Source organism: Pantherophis guttatus, chromosome 2 (assembly GCF_059756535.1).
Source record: "Pantherophis guttatus breed Tessera chromosome 2, ASM5975653v1, whole genome shotgun sequence".
In the NCBI taxonomy this organism is placed as follows: Eukaryota; Metazoa; Chordata; class Lepidosauria; order Squamata; family Colubridae; genus Pantherophis; species Pantherophis guttatus.
The window spans coordinates 203,389,023-203,401,460 of record NC_142064.1 but is presented as its reverse complement, the minus strand read 5'-3'; the positions used below and the strand labels follow the sequence as shown (position 1 = coordinate 203,401,460).

General features: G+C 36.2%; 1 protein-coding gene across 1 annotated transcript; it reads left to right on the top strand.

Annotated features, from left to right (window-relative positions):
- The first annotated feature begins 7,042 nt into the window (after positions 1 to 7,042).
- On the top strand, positions 7,043 to 9,582 carry LOC148115485 (ovomucoid-like). Its single transcript, XM_087885072.1, has 4 exons — positions 7,043 to 7,120; positions 7,761 to 7,789; positions 8,428 to 8,537; positions 9,095 to 9,582. The coding sequence occupies exons 1-4, from the start codon at positions 7,066 to 7,068 to the stop codon at positions 9,138 to 9,140; spliced, it is 240 nt and encodes a 79-aa protein (XP_087741198.1). The 5' UTR covers positions 7,043 to 7,065; the 3' UTR covers positions 9,141 to 9,582.
- Positions 9,583 to 12,438: the final 2,856 nt, after the last annotated feature.

Here is a 12,438-nt window from a genome sequence, read left to right as displayed (position 1 = left end):
CTCCCCCTCCCCGACTTCCCAGAGCGGAACACAAGGTATTTCTATTAACTTTAAACAATAAACTAAATTGCTTAACCAATCATTAAACTAACACCCCCTAAAACAAATTCTTAACCCCCCATAGATAAAATCCTACTTCTTAGACATAAAACTTCTAATATCACTTATATAACGCTTATACAGTTAAAAGAAATCATTCATAAGCTATTTGATATTTTTTGGTTTGATACTTATTTTGAATATAATCAATCCATCTTCTCCAGTCCTGTATATACCTTTCTTGTGTATGGTCCTTCAAATATGCTGAAATTTTAGCCATTTCAGCTAAATTAGTTACTTTCAATATCCAGTCATCAATAGTAGGCAAAAAATCCTTCTTCCAATGTTGTGCTATCGGCAATCTTGCTGCTGTTATCAGGTTCAAAATCAGTTTAGTCTCTGCAACTGTACAGTCTGTAGTTATACCCAGTAAAAATAACTGTGGAGTAAATTTCAGTCTTTTTTTAAAAATGTTCTGCATCACCCACCAAATCTTTATCCAAAATGCTTTGATTTTTCTACAAGTCCACCATATATGATAATAAGTTGCATCATCACAGTCACATCTCCAACATTTAGCTTGCACATTAGGATACATACATGATAATTTTTTAGGATCTAAGTGCCATCTATAAAACATTTTATAAAAGTTTTCTCTTAAATTTTGTGCTTGTGTAAATTTCACATTTCTAATCCAAATCTTTTCCCAAGTCTCCATCATTACTGGCTCTTGAAAATTTTGTGCCCATTTAATCATACAGTCTTTAACCAATTCCGTCTCAGAGTCTATTTCCAATAAAGCATTATACAACCTTTTAATATGCATTTTTTTTGATCTCTAATTTGTTTTACCAAATTCTCCTCATTTTGCACGAAGCCAGTTTTTTGGTCTTCCTTCCATCTAGCTTGAAGTTGACCGTACTGAAACCATGTATAAATTATACCTTCTTCTCTCAATGTATCTAAAGGTTTCAAATACATTACCCCCCTTTCCATAATAAGAAGCTCTTTATAGGTAATCACCTCCTGTTTTTGTTCTATACTTATATTTTCTATTGCATGTCTAGGATTTACCCATACAGGTATCTTATAATTTAACTTATATTGATATTTTTTCCAAACCCTCAACAAAGCATTTCTAAGTATATGGGCCTTAAATACTTTATCCACTTTTTTGTCATATAACAAATAGGCATGCCATCCATATAACAAATCATAACCTTCTAGATTCAAATTCTCCCCTCAGTTAAGTTAAACCAGTCACTAATTTGTGATAAGACCGCTGCTTCATAATATAATCTTAAATTAGGCATTTTGAGACCCCCTCTTTCACGTGTATCTTGTATAATTTTCATTTTTATTCTGGGTTTTTTCCCAGCCCAAATGAAAGTATTAACACCTTTCTGCCATTCTTTCAGATTTTCATCTTTCTTAAGCACAGGTATCATTTGGAACAAAAATAAAAATCTAGGTAACACATTCATTTTAATTGCTGCAATTCTTCCCAATAAAGACAACTGTAATTTTTTCCAATTCTCCATATCCTTCTGTACCTTCTGCCAAAGAACCTCATAGTTATTTTTATATAATTTTGTATTTGAAGCTATGTACACTCCTAGATATTTAACCTTTTTAGCTATTTCAAAATCTGTTATTCTTGCTAGTTCATCTCTTTCAAGTATAGACATATTTTTAATTATCATCTTTGTCCTATGTGAATTAACTTTAAATCCTGATACTTTCCCATATTGATCAATTATATCCAATATATATGGAGCCGACTCTATAGGTTGGGATAAGGTGACAACCAAATCATCTGCAAATGCTCTTAATCTATAATCTTGATGTCTAATTACAATACCCTTCAATTTTTCTGAGTCACGTATCTTATTCAATAGCACTTCCAAAGTCAAAATAAACAGCAATGGGGACAGAGGACACCCCTGCCTTGTTCCTTTCTCAATTCTAAAAACCTCTGTTAAACCTCCATTAACTATAATTTGTGCTGTTTGCTGCTGGTATATCGCTCTAATTGATTGTGTAAAATATTCCCCAAAATGCATTTTCTCTATTATTTTAAACAAAAATTGCCAGTTCAAGCGATCAAATGCCTTCTCTGCATCCAAAAATATAAACGCTGCAGGGACTTGATTATTTTTTTCCAAATATTCCAGTAAGTTTACAATTTGTCTAACATTATATTTCATTTGTCTCCCTTTTATAAACCCTGATTGGTCATTATGAATTATTTGTTGCATAACTGGCATTAATCTATTAGCTAGTACCTTAGCAAAAATCTTGTAATCAGTATTCAAAAGTGAAATTGGCCTAAAATTCTCAGGTTTGATGGAATTTTGATCCTCCTTTGGAATTAGTGAGACAAAAGCTGTTTTCCAGGAAGGTGGTACTCCTCCTCCTACCTGTATTTTATTAAATAAGATTTTGAGTGGTTCTAACATTTCAAATTGTAAATGTTTATAATAAACTGCTGTTAGTCCATCTGTTCCTGGAGCCTTACCTATTTTTAATTGTTTAATTACCCCAACAATTTCCTCGGAAGTTATTGGCTGATTCAATCTCTCTCTCTGTTCCAGCGTTAATTCAGGAATATCTATCTTTAAATATCTATCAATATCAACATCTTGAATTGCATCTTTAGCATATAACTTTGTATAGAACTCCAAAAAAGCCTTTTTTATTAAATTCTGTTGGTAAATCTCCTTACCTCTAAATTCTATCTTGTCTATAACACGTGATTTTTGTTTTTTTCTCATCGTGTAAGCCAACCATCTCCCAGGTTTATTAGCATTACAGAATGTATTATGTCTGGCATATTGTATGCTGGTTGCTACTTGCCCAGCCATTAATAAAGTGAAGTAAAATTAAAAATAATCTAAGTAAAAGAAAAGGGGATATGGCTAACTGGGAAACTTATCTATAACGTAAAAAAAAACACCAAAAACCAAGTAACCAAACCCACACCAAAGTTATGTTTGGAAGGATGGTCTTACTAGTCTCTATGAGTTACAGTGCAAACATTATCATTGCCCTTTCAGTCCTTAAATACTGCCCTTTCTTATGACTTCCTTATAACTAAGGCAAATGTTTATAGTTTCAAAATTTAAAAGAGAGAACATTTCATGCATCAACAATGCAAGCCCACATTGAAAGTGCCTTTATCACATGATCCTTTCCTTGCATTATTCTCTGTATTGCCATATTATTGCCTTGCTAAATGTATTGCAAACTGACAGCAACTGTCATATCTTGACAAATTCTGCTTCAGTGGTTAAGAAACCAAGTTCTGGAACAAGAGGAAAGAAGATTTTTTATGAGAGAAACCAGAGTGTGATGAAGATAAGAAAAATTAGGTTTCTTCACTTTAGGCCTTGCTCTTGGTTCAAGTTCCTCATTTATGCCCTGCTCCCATCATAAAGGTGGGGAGCAATCCTCTCTTCAGCACTGAGTAGTTCTTCAAATCAGTACAATCTGAACTGTTGTAGTGGCTTTCTTGTAAAGAGGTAGAACGTTGATCTTCAGGTGACTGAGGTCTCATTCAAGAAAACTGCCTAAATTCAATAGAGACTATAGCCTGTACTGTATGTACAACAGCACTGTAGATTGTACTGTATGTACAAAAGCTAATCTAAATATTGAACATCCACCATCAGTGCTGATATCCTCACATTTGAAGATTATCTCTGGGAGTCATTGTTCTTTTTATTATAATATGCCACATTGACCTTTGTTGATTTTTGTGAACCCCTCAAACAACTATATAATTCCAGTGGAATTTATGGATTGGAATGTCTAAGGCAGCAGCAGACATGGGAGGAAGATCAAGCAGAGGAAATGTTATGGCAGGACAAAATCCTATACCATTGACAGATAGCTGAGGTGACTAATATCACCATCTTACCTGGGTCGGCAGATAGTGGCAGATAAAAGTCAGCTCTTCAACACTTGGATGTCACTATCATACCAAAAGCGCATTAAAAGTAAAATATTACGGAAGGAAAAGTTTTATTTACCTAATTACCAATGTCTTTATCCACACTGTCCACTAATGCAGAAGTTTGAAGACATTTTAATGAAGGGGGAGGCATTTCTTGAATCTTACGTTAATTGTGTTGAAAGGAAATTTACAAACTGACTAGCTTGTCACACTCTTCAACAACAGACCAGTTCCTTATCCAATTGCATCTGGAAGTGAGTGATGTAATATCACGAAAGTAGTCAAGGTATACATACCGTGTTTCTCCAAAAAGATGACCCACTTTGAAAAGAACCCCTATCATGTTTTTGAGTGCATGCAATCAAATTAAGCCCCACCCACAAAATTAGACCTAATTAAGATCCTGCCCAGCCCAAGGTGCAGGGGGTGGGACGAGGCACATAGGTAAAACATAAGCTAGGGTGGGGATGGGGGATGGAGATGCCATACTTATCAGGCCTCGCACACCCTGACACCTGCATTGCCGCCTTCTTCTGCCGCTTGCTGCCACTTGCATACAATTCCCTGGCCGTTTCATCTTCAGATGCCAGAAGGCATCTGAACAGGGGTGGGTTCTAAATTTTTTTACTACCGGTTCTGTGGGTGTGGCTTATTTTGTGGGCGTGGCTTGATGGTCATGTGACAATTATTTAGGATTTAGCAGAGGTACTGGTCTACCAGGCTTTTAACTGCTTGCAGAGCTGTACTGATCTACCCATTTATTTTTTGCAGCACTGGTCTACTCATGTATTTTTGCAGGCACTGGTCTACCCATTTATTTTTGCAGGCATTGATCTACTCATGTATTTTTACAGGCACTGGTCTACCCATTTATTTTTGCAGGCACTGATCTACTCATGTATTTTTACAGGCACTGATCTACTCATGTATTTTTGCAGGCACCAGTCTACTCATTTGTTTTCTTTTAACACTGATCAGCTGTAGGGCGGCCCTTTGAAGCCCCACAGCAAGAGTTTAAACAGTTTTTTTTCCCTCTAGCCATCAGCTGACTCACCGTCCCAGCTGGGACTCACTATCATCACCGCTACCGGCTCGGGAGAACTGGGCCGAACCGGGAGGAACCCACCACTGGATACAAATATTTCCAAGGCTGGTTCAGATGGAAATAATTCTTGCTTAGCTGCTTAAGAATTTTAATTTGAGGGAGGGGACAAGGATCAGATCATATACTGTCAGCCATAAACAACCAAGCTCCACAAATGAAAGTTCACAGGACTCTTCTCAGACTAGTGGTTTGCTAGATAAGAGTCAACAGCATTCATGGGGAAGGGGGGTGTTGGAATTTGTCCTCTTGTGGCTTTGTAGGGATTCTGGGCTGATGCTTTAACTCCTCCCTCTGCTTGTGCTAGTCCTAAAAATCAGTTCAAGGGTGAGTATTAGCTTTTAGTTATTAAATGGAGTCTCTTTGCAGGACCCACAAGTATTGATGTATAATAGTGAGAATAAAAAACATTTTATTAATAATATACTGCCTATCCTTTGGAATATTAGAATTATTTGGGAAATTTTTGAACCATAAATATACAAAATATGCTAAATTATTGAATAATCATAATTTTTAAAAAATTCCAATATCTATTTTTTAAATATGAATATTGGGAATGGGTTATTTTAATACACTCAGACAATTTTTCTGATAGGCAATAAATTACAGCATACTTTCTCCACCTTTCTGTTCTCACTGCTGAAGTTTATAAAGTTAATTATCATATTCATTTTCACCACCAAAATAAACAAACAAATTAGGCAGCCAATTCAATCTTACAGCCCTCTCTTAAGTGGTTTACAGAGTCAGAATATTGCCCACAACAACCTTGCAGAGACATGTATACAATATAGACTGTCTTGCTCCCCAAATCTCAGTAGCATTTCCTGCTAATCAGTCACCCTTGCATATCCAAATCCAGAGAGGACATGCAATTGAAGAACCCAATGTGGGCTCCTAAGAAAAAAAGGTAGTGGATTATAGAATAACAAGCCTTTTCCCTCCCCACCCATCCCAGTTCTCCCCAAACACATCATTTGTTGCTAATATGTTGTGTCCTCAGATACTAATAAGATTCAGAACATTTCTGTCCTTCCTTCTGCTTCTGCTCTGGAGCTTCATTAAATGTCTAATGTTGACTGATCAATAAATAAAGCAAAAATTATCACTCCATGAATCTTTTTGGGAAGTTGTTTGTTCCATACTAGTTTCTATTTCATTGATTTTCAGAATGTAGAGATAAGATTGTGTTTCATATTTTTAAAAACCAAATATTTGAGATACAAAAAAAAATAATCAATCTTTAAGGACTCAAGTTTAGGAAACATAATAGTAAACCATATAGATGTGTTGTAGATGGTAACAATTAGTACTTTGGACCTCATTGAAGCTGTGGTCCACTTAGAGTGCCATCTGCCCATCTTTCTAATAGGTTCCCCGTTAAAATGAGTGACGGCGCTCAAAAGAGGTTTTGCAGACTCAAAGTTTAAGTCTAAATGCTCCAAATTTCATACCTCAGCTACTTTGTCAAGAGATGTTAAGAAATCATTCAGATATTTTTTTTTAAACATTATTTAAGCTAACGCATTTGCCACACTTTTTTCATTACTAGAAACTTGTTTCACAAGAACACTTTTTAAAAATGTATTAAACCAATATCCATTGAGCAGAAGTTGGCGGAGATGAGGAAAAAGAAGAGTTGGAGGCTACAAACTAGATCTCAACACCATTCAGATTAGACTGGCCATGATCAAGATAATAGCCTGTATTTCTGGTTAGTCCTTAATTTTGGGATGACAAATGTTTCCGGCTTCCTGGATGATTTGGCTAGATAGATCTTTTTACATCGATGCAGCTTTCCCCATACTTCAGTGATTTCACATTTTCACGTGATTGCATTGAGACGGAGATATTACATCACTAAGGAAGCAGAGATACATATATATAAGACATGGGAGAGTTTTGAGGCTTAACCATCAGTATTTGCTCCAAAGAGGCCTGTTTCAACCAAACTCATAACACGATCATGAAGCAAGGAAGTTTTCTGCTGCTTGCTCTGTTGGTGTTCTTCTTGTATTCTGGTAAATTCAATTTCCTATTCCAATATCTTCATTTTGGGAAATTTGGAGGCATTCAATTGTCTAATAACATGAAAAGGAATGTGGTTGCAGGGGCAGCTATTACCATGCTCAAGGCAGGGAACCTGGAGTATGATATTGAAATAGCCTGAGGTATTCCCTGATGTTTGTGAGGTGTAGGACAATGCAGATTGACTGAAATGGTGATAATTTGATCAGGAGATGCTGTGAAGGTTATCAATGAGAGTATTGGTTACAAAGTTATTTTTACACAATTGTAACTTTGAATGGACACTGAGGAAGGCAGTGGGTAAACAATTGTTTCCTGTAGTAGAAATAAAGTAGAACTTTCATGTCTAATGTAACTGTAATCTCTAATGAAATCAACAACAATGGTGTCTACTTAGCTCTGTTGTGGATCTACTTTATGATATCCTGGCGCCATTATTGCTACTGCCAGTTATTACTGAATTTCTACTGATTTTTTTCATTTTCTTACAGCTAGTCAATGATCAATTGGAAGGGAGAGGAAGGGACAAGCTACAAACACATAAATAAATTAAAGACAAAAAGGAATGAGAAAATATAAACTTCTTTCAAATATTTATTTATATTTAGGTCTTGTATTTTTTTTTTGTTCCAGATATTGCTGCTCAAAAAGTTGATCCCCGGGTAAGTACCAGTGTATGATTATTACATGAAATCCTCTTCAGCAATCAGAAGCGATGACAGATTATTCTTAGGAAAATCTATTTACAGTTTAATTCTTTGTAATTATATAGAGTAATGTCTAACTTTTAGAATGCAAAAATTATTTAGGTAAAATTATGAATCATAAATAGACAGAATAAGACAAAGAATTTTTTCTTAATTTTTTTTTTAATATGAACAGTTGTATAAATACTATAAGATATTGTTTAATCTGTTTTAATCTATTTTAAATTTTGTATTCCTGTGTTTTATCTTTTGGCTGTTCACCGCCCTGAGTCCTTCGGGAGAAGGGCGGTACAGAAATCTAATAAAATAAAAATAAATAATAAATAAATAAGATATGAGTTATAATAAAAAGAAAGGATCCATACTCCAGCATCACAGATGAGGGATGGCCATTTTGGGAACAGGAACTAACCTTCTGGGATTGTACTTTCTTACCTTTAGAAGAAGAAATTGTTGTTTGGCAGGATAATAATAGATAATAAACTTGTCCCAGATTAAATGTTCAGATCAGATTAATAGGTTCTGTGATCCTGTCTCCTTGAGAAATAGAATAGGTTAGCCCTATAAATTAAACCATTTGCTTTCCCCCATAGGATTATTGCAAGGGATACCCAAAAGATAGGTGCACCGAGGAATATCAAGCCCACTGTGGCTCTGATGGCAAAACATATGACAACCGGTGTTATTTCTGCAATGCGTATATGTAAGTATAGTGTGGACTCTGTGCAACTGGAGAAGAGATCATCTGTATAGGCAACCCTGGATTTCTAAGATTTAAAAAAAAGGTGTTAAAACTCATCCTCCTTTCAAGTAGACTGTGAATATTCATTCAAAAATTCTGTCACATATAGATTTGTAGTGGTGCCACGGAGAATATTTCACCAATTTTAGGAGGTAAGGGAAGCAGAGCCAGCTTGCCCCTTTCAGGATTTTCCAAGTAGCAATAGCAATAGTACTCAGACATACATACCACTTCACTGTGCTTTACAGCCCTATATAAGCAGTTTACAGAGTCAGCATATTGCCCTCCACAATCTGGCTCCTAATTTTACTGGCCTCAGAAGAATGAAAGGCTGAGCTGGTCAGGATCAAACTCCTGGCAGTGAGCAGAGTCAGCCTGCAATGCTGCATTCTAACCATTATGCCACCAGGGCTCTCAAGTAAAATTGCTAATTAATATTGTCTTTTAGTTGACTGGGCCATAATGGTGAATAGACTTCTCTGGTTCTTATTTTTATTTTTTGGCTGTTTTCCCATCAGTAAAAGTGGTAGAAAACTTCAGCTGAGATATTTCGGACAATGTTGAAATCTGAAATGCAGAAGATGAAGACACATTCTCTAAAGAATATCCCACAATCTCCCTGCATTGCTCATTAACAACCCCACAAAAAATCTGCTTTTTCCTCTTCTTTTGCTCAGTACACCTTTAAATGTCTTTTGTTGATTTATCAATAAACAAAACAAAGCATTATCTCGCCATGAGTCTACTTTTGGAAGCGGTGTATCCTCCTACATTTCTGTTGTTCTTGTTTATTTGGATCTGTGTTGATTCCTGGTAGCTAGCTTGACAAATCCCTGAAGTCTTCTTGACTTGTTTATTTTTCTAGAAATGGTTTGCCCTTGCCTCCTTCCTAGGGTTGAGAGAGAGTGAGTGGCCCAAGGTCACCCAGCTGGCTTCAAGCCTAAACAGGATTATAATTCAGAGTCTCCGGACTTCTAGCCTGATGCTTTAACCATTATTAGTTTTATTATATTTTATAATGCACAATAACATTAGAGATACCCTATTGTAGGCCTGGCAGCCTGCAGGCTGGATATGTCACATGTAGGCCATTCCCACCCCGGAACACAAAGGCAAAAAACTTGCCACAATATGTCACGATCTGGCCCATGATGCAATTGAGTTTGACACCTGTGCCCTATTGGATAAAGATTGTGTTTTGTACCTTTTGTTTTTGTTCCTCTGTTATTATTTTAAATAAATAAAAGCAAAAAATATTTTTAAAATGTACATTTATAGATTTTGCAATCAGTTCATTACTAATATAACAAAAAAATCAAGTGAATTTACCTCATGACAGAAACAGCACTTTGCAGAGTACATTCCCTCAAGGTACAACCTTCTCAGTAATCTCTCAAACATCTATATGCAGCGACTGTTTCCCATTCAGAAGTATTCAAATATGAGATTTCTCCATCATTTCCTCACATGAGAGCCAAATCATGTATTCTCCTTCTGAAAATGAATGCACATTTGATGAGAGCTATCTTTAAAGTGGGAGCACAACTGCATGCATTGGCACAAAGTTTGCAAGCAGAAAGTGTGACATTTTCTTTTTTTCTTTATAAAGATCAAACAACTCAGTCTCCATTTTATGCATTTTATGCATCATCAATGCAGGCCCACATTGAAAATGTTAATCTCACATGGTCCTTTCTCTATATTCCCATATTATTGCTTTGCTAAATACAACACTGCAGACTAGTCAGTGAATGACATATCTTGATAAATTCTGTTTCAGTGTTTAAGAAGTACTGGAGCAAGGGTTAAGATGGTTCTTTCTATGAGAGAATTCAGACAGTTTTGAGGAGAAGAGAAATTAGGTTCCACCACTTTAGGTTTAGCTCTTGATTTAAATTCCCTTCCATTCTAATCCTGGTTGCCTGCTTTAGTTTTGGACACATGAGAATACCGTAGGGAAGGAGAGTGTGAAAATAAAACCTGGTTCCTTCTTCCTTCCTTTCAGTTTATATGTCATTGGACAGCTTTGTAACTTGCATCTGGGTATCTGCAGGAATTACACAAAATATAATTATAAATTATGATTGAGGAGCTTCTGTGTGCCAAACTGCCTTCTGCAGTTTGCCAGGGTCTAGGCTCCCTCTCCCTCCTTATGAAAATGCTCTTTTCCAGCAGTAAGGGAAGCAAAGGGAAAGCAATGTTGCTTGGTCATTTGTTTGTCAGCTGAGAGTCATCATACAGGATTGGGGGATCATAAGGGATTTGTCCCAGGGGTGAAATCCAGCAGGTTCTAACAGGTTCTGGAGAACCGGTAGCAGAAATTTTGAGTAGTTTGGAGAACTATAAATCAAATTTAAAAAAAACAAAAAAACTGGCAAATACCACCTCTGGCTGGCCCCAGAGTGGGGTGGGAATGGAGATTTTGCAATATCCTTCCCCTGCCATGCCCGCCAAGCCACGCCCACACAACTGGTAGGGAAAATTTTTAGATTTTACCACTGATCTGTCCTGCTTCTGGGGGGGGCCACTGAAGTACTCCAGATTAAAATGGTGATTTAGAGAAATATTTGGATTAGCTTCTTGGGGTGGGGGAGAGGGGGGGGAGAGGGCAGAGTTACAGCTGGAGGTGGTCCCTGCCCACACTTGGAAAACCCAACTTTCTTCCCAAAAGCCATACTGAATTTTCCACAGCAAAGTTACAGAACAGCTGAAACTACTGTCCTGGAAAACATATTGATGACCTAGAATTGGCACTAATAATTAATTGATTTTTGGTCTAATTAACACAATGTGGGAGGAGATAAATTGCACTATATGTTTTCATTGAGCACTGCAAAATAGTTCACTAATTCTCTAGGCAAAAGAAAAGGTTTTTACACATCGAAAATGGAGTTTGAGGAGGAATTATATTCAAAAGTATACATTGTTATTGAAATGTAATCTTGCAGATGAATCTCTGAACTGATTGTAGGGTTAAATAGATGAAAATTTTGGGGTATAGGATTATGCTTGATCACTGGGAAAATATGTGGATACAAGTTTGTGATTTACATTATAATTTGACAGAAATCTTTTATAAAATTATGTAGCGATGTTATTTAACTCCTGACAAACTGTCAAAGATGTATAATTTGAAACAAATATTGAAAATGTAATCAATTGGAAGATAGTTTTTTGCCTTCTTTGGTGGACATACAAGAGAGTTAAGAAATCTTGGAATCAGATAAGTATTTTCATTCAGAAAATTTTGACAATTGATTGAAACCTGAAGATTTCTTTTAGGTGGCAGACAAACAAGTGGAAAGAAAACATGTGACTTTGTTTTTATAGATGATTAATTTGGAACCTGCCATGAAATCAAAATATATCTGCATATTTTGTCTGCATATTTTGCTAACTAGGCCAGGAGTGTGCTACCTTTGACATGATAATACTCTGCACACCTTTTTTGGATCAGAGCTGAAGTAGTAAGATCCCAGATTAAATTCATTAATTTGGAACCTGCAATGAAAGCAAAATATGTCTGCAAGGGTTGCTAACTAGGCCAGAAGTGCATTTTGCCAATGCTGGAATAGCTGCACTGATTTCACCCAACTAATTTCTCTAATATAGAGATATACAACCTGCTTTACTCCAAGCGCTTTGGATTACAATTCTCAGAATCCATGACATTGTTCACATTGGCTGGGGTTAATGGGATTTGTAGTACAAAATATGAGGGGGTGCAATACGCTTTATGTGCACTGCACAAATCATAATACCTTTCATGCATTGCTTGAGCGGACAAATAATTAAGAGCCATCACTAGGATTACAAAACCAATTCTTGAAAAGGAATTAGGAACCCATAGGATTGTACAGAA

What these genes read in the sequence shown, in the direction of transcription:
- LOC148115485 (XM_087885072.1), top strand. Translation starts at nt 7,066, where the DNA reads ATGAAGCAAGGAAGTTTTCTGCTGCTTGCTCTGTTGGTGTTCTTCTTG. An exon ending in GGTGTTCTTCTTGTATTCTG is followed by an intron (nt 7,121 to 7,760) that starts GTAAATTCAATT and finishes TTTTTGTTCCAG; the next exon opens with ATATTGCTGCTCAAAAAGTT. An exon ending in TATTTCTGCAATGCGTATAT is followed by an intron (nt 8,538 to 9,094) that starts GTAAGTATAGTG and finishes TTTTCCCATCAG; the next exon opens with TAAAAGTGGTAGAAAACTTC.